The 3,583-nt window shown below is 33.2% G+C and overlaps 1 protein-coding gene across 1 annotated transcript; it reads left to right on the top strand.

The window, feature by feature from the left end:
- On the top strand, positions 786 to 3,090 carry LOC18609585 (GDSL esterase/lipase At3g26430). The gene is made up of 5 exons (XM_018114736.1): positions 786 to 1,050; positions 1,745 to 1,954; positions 2,035 to 2,201; positions 2,291 to 2,561; positions 2,673 to 3,090. Exons 1-5 carry the CDS (start codon positions 807 to 809, stop codon positions 2,936 to 2,938), a joined length of 1,158 nt encoding a protein of 385 aa, XP_017970225.1. The 5' UTR covers positions 786 to 806; the 3' UTR covers positions 2,939 to 3,090.

The following is a 3,583-nucleotide window of genomic DNA, read 5'->3' as shown; positions in this document are numbered from 1 at the left end:
AGGGCGGCTCAATAAATTCAAAGATCTAAAGCAAAATATTCAATGAGGTCTTTTTTTATTGAAATTAAAAAAATTATTAAAATTTTATTCTTTTAACTTTTTGAGATGCAAAATTTTTATATTTTTTAAACGGTTAATACAAAATCAACAATCAAAATTTTTAATTCAAATAAATAAACTATCACATAAAATAAAGGCAACATAACAATATAATATAAATTCTAAATTAAAGTAAAAAAATCTGTAAATATTAGAACAATAGTACATAATTGTTGAATGCTTATTGCAAACTGCAAATGAGACTCACGGTTTTATGAAGATAATAACATAACAGATTTCTTGTGTATTCTTTTGAGGAAAGTTAAAGTTAAAAGAAAAAGGAAGAAAGAGCAAATGGAAAAAGAAAAATTTAAAAGTAAATATTATACATTAAAAAAGAAATAATTGGTTTTATATATAGGAAAAAAATTGTTAACAATCATTAAATATGTTGATTGAAAATAAAAGAAATAAGTGAGAAAAAATAATTGTTGGATTGATATTAAATTAAATAGTATTAGCATGGTCAATGCTCTAAACAATTTTAATGAAGAAAGTTAAACAGTGTTAATGATTAGATTGATATTAAATTATGCGGAGTGATATTAAAAAAATTTTAAATTACAAGGACTTAATTATATGAAATTTAGTAGAGGAACTAAATGCAAAATTTGATAGAATATAGGGTCTAAATTTAAAATTTGACCCTTATTATTATGTAATTAATGGAAGCCTTCTCGCTTTCTGTGTCTGTCTTTCTCTGATTCATGGAACCTCGCAGCTTCAAACATGTTTTCATCGGCCTTATATTTTCAATGACATTGCCGCCAAGTCGAAGCGGTTCTTTAGCGCCTTGCAATTTTCCAGCCATCTTTAACTTTGGGGACTCAAATTCCGACACCGGTGGACTATCAGCGGCATTTGGACAAGCCCCTGCTCCCAACGGAGAGACCTATTTCCATGCCCCGGCAGGACGGTATTCTGATGGGCGACTGATAATTGATTTCATAGGTATTCCGAGTTTTCCTTCCGTTTCATCTTCCATTTTACGCTTGCTATTTGTCTGAGACGAATGAGTCCAAACACATTTTCCTATTAATGCAAAACTATGTCATTCTTTAGGAAAAGTATTACCTATTCAGTATTCAGTTCACTACTTCATCAGGTTAATTGGCATGAATTTCAAAATTTTCCCATTAAAACAAATTTTGACAGGTTTTTAAGGTCAAATTTGAAAGTTTGAAATTTGGATACTGTAGTTGAATTCCAGGACGTATATCTCCTTGTTTTTTGTCATTTAAAGTTTTAATATTTCAAAGCTTAAAGTGGCATAGATCTCTAGACTCTATAGTGTGGGTCCATTAGAGGTAAAAGTCCGAATGAGGCATTATTGATTACTCATGTACAGAGTCAAACAAGTCACTCTTGGTATGCTGAAAATTTTCAGAATATGAGAGCTTCTAAGCGTTTGCTTCGCGATGTCAGAAATTCGACATGTTACCAAAGTTTCCTCTTTCACCCGTTGGATCTTTAGAAGCTCATCTTTTTTGTTAATAGGAAAATTTTGAAGGTTACTTCAAAGTGTTATCAACTGTTGAATATCGAAGTTAATCCATTTGGTTTAATTCATTAAAACTGCTGTAGAATTTGATATGAAGATTTACAACCCATCCTAATATATCTACTTTCTGTTGGTTTTAATTAGCTGAAAGCTTGGGATTACCGTATCTTAGTGCTTATCTGGACTCAGTGGGTTCAAATTTCAGCCATGGAGCCAACTTTGCAACTGCCGGATCAACCATCAGGCCACAAAACACAACCAGGTCTCAAAGTGGGTTTAGTCCAATATCATTGGATGTGCAGTCGGTCCAATTCTCGGACTTTAACAGAAGATCTCAGATATTCAATAAACAAGGTGCAATGCTAATGCACATTATACTATTTTCGTTTCTCTAAAATTACTTTGAATAATCCTGGAATGATTTTACATATCAGGGGTATTTGATAAATTGTTGCCCGAGGAGGAATATTTCTCTCAGGCCTTGTACACTTTGGACATTGGCCAAAACGATCTCACAGCAGGCTATAAGCTTAACCTGACCACGGAACAAGTAAAGGCATATGTTCCAGAGGTACTCCGCCAATTTTCTGATGCTGTTAAGGTCAGATGAGAATCCTTTTCCTCCCAATAATTACAATAGGTTAATGTTAACTGAAGGCATCTCATATGATCTGATATCGTTATGTGCAGCGAGTATATGATCAAGGAGGAAGAGCATTTTGGATACATAACACAGGACCGGTAGGCTGCCTACCGTATGTTCTGGACAGATTTCTCATTACTGCCCCTCAGGTAGACAAATATGGCTGCGCCAGTCCGTTCAATGAGGTGGCTCAGTATTTCAACCGAAGACTGAAAGATGATGTTATTCGATTAAGGAAAGAACTTCCTTTGGCTGCAATTACATATGTTGATGTCTACTCTGTGAAGTACACTCTCATCAGCCAAGCCAAGAAATTTGGTAATTCTGATTGTGATTGTTCCCAGCACAAGTTTTTGTGCAGAGTTTATTGTTAATAAAGCAACTGTTTCTGGTTCATGACTTCTTTATGGCGGTTCATGGGATTCACAGGATTTAAGCTTCCTCTTATAGCTTGCTGTGGCCACGGTGGGAAGTATAATTTCAACAACTCGGTCAGGTGTGGGGGAAAGATTACTGTAAATGGCAAGGAGATCTTGATTGCAAATTCATGCCAAAATCCATCAGTTCGGGTTAACTGGGATGGGATTCATTTCACAGAGGCTGCTAACAAGTGGATATTCGAACAAATCGCCAATGGCTCCTTTTCCGACCCACCGATCCCATTGAAAATGGCATGTCAAAGAATGGACCACTGACTTGATTTTCATTGTCACCAACTCTGAAGGCTTTCCATCCTCCAAATAACTTCTTTTCGTTCACATAGACGATAGTTTGGCCTTCAATAATATTAGCAATAGACTGTTATATATACTCATTTCAATAAAAGCTGGTTGTTTTATTAAATTTTGCTGAAAATGGAGGTAGTGTATTAAATAACTCTACTTTTATTTTCTTTTTCATTTACAAGGTTCTGTTTTATTTTCATGCAACATATTAAATAACTTTCTAACAAAGCTTAGAAAAAATCAGTAATTTACAAAAAAAATACCATTTTTATTGGCCATTTACATCATTTTGTTATCATTTCATGTAACAAATTCTGTAATTCTGTGACAAATATTTTAAACTATTAATATGACATAATATATTATTACTTTAGTAATAAAATAATAGTTAAATTGGTGAACCAAACCCAACTCAAGCTTGACAGTTTAAAAAAGAAAGTCTCCACAGGCTCGATCCAACCCATCAATACCTCTCGATCCAATCCATGAATATCTCTTGACATACACGTGTATTAAATTTATAATTTTTATACATAAAATTATTTTATTAATAAGTAACAAATATATTAAATTTGTATTTTGATATATAAAGACAATTCTAAAAATTAAAACCAC

This window comes from Theobroma cacao, chromosome 2, assembly GCF_000208745.1.
Source record: "Theobroma cacao cultivar B97-61/B2 chromosome 2, Criollo_cocoa_genome_V2, whole genome shotgun sequence".
Lineage (NCBI taxonomy): Eukaryota > Viridiplantae > Streptophyta > Magnoliopsida > Malvales > Malvaceae > Theobroma > Theobroma cacao.
The sequence above is the reverse complement of the archived record's forward strand: the minus strand, read 5'-3'. Positions and strand labels throughout refer to the sequence as shown.

Bases quoted from the DNA above. Each gene is read 5' to 3' on its own strand.
- LOC18609585 (XM_018114736.1), top strand. From the start codon at position 807: ATGGAACCTCGCAGCTTCAAACATGTTTTCATCGGCCTTATATTTTCA. The intron at 1,051-1,744 runs GTATTCCGAGTT...GGTTTTAATTAG, and splicing joins ACTGATAATTGATTTCATAG to CTGAAAGCTTGGGATTACCG. The intron at 2,562-2,672 runs GTAATTCTGATT...TGGGATTCACAG, and splicing joins CAGCCAAGCCAAGAAATTTG to GATTTAAGCTTCCTCTTATA.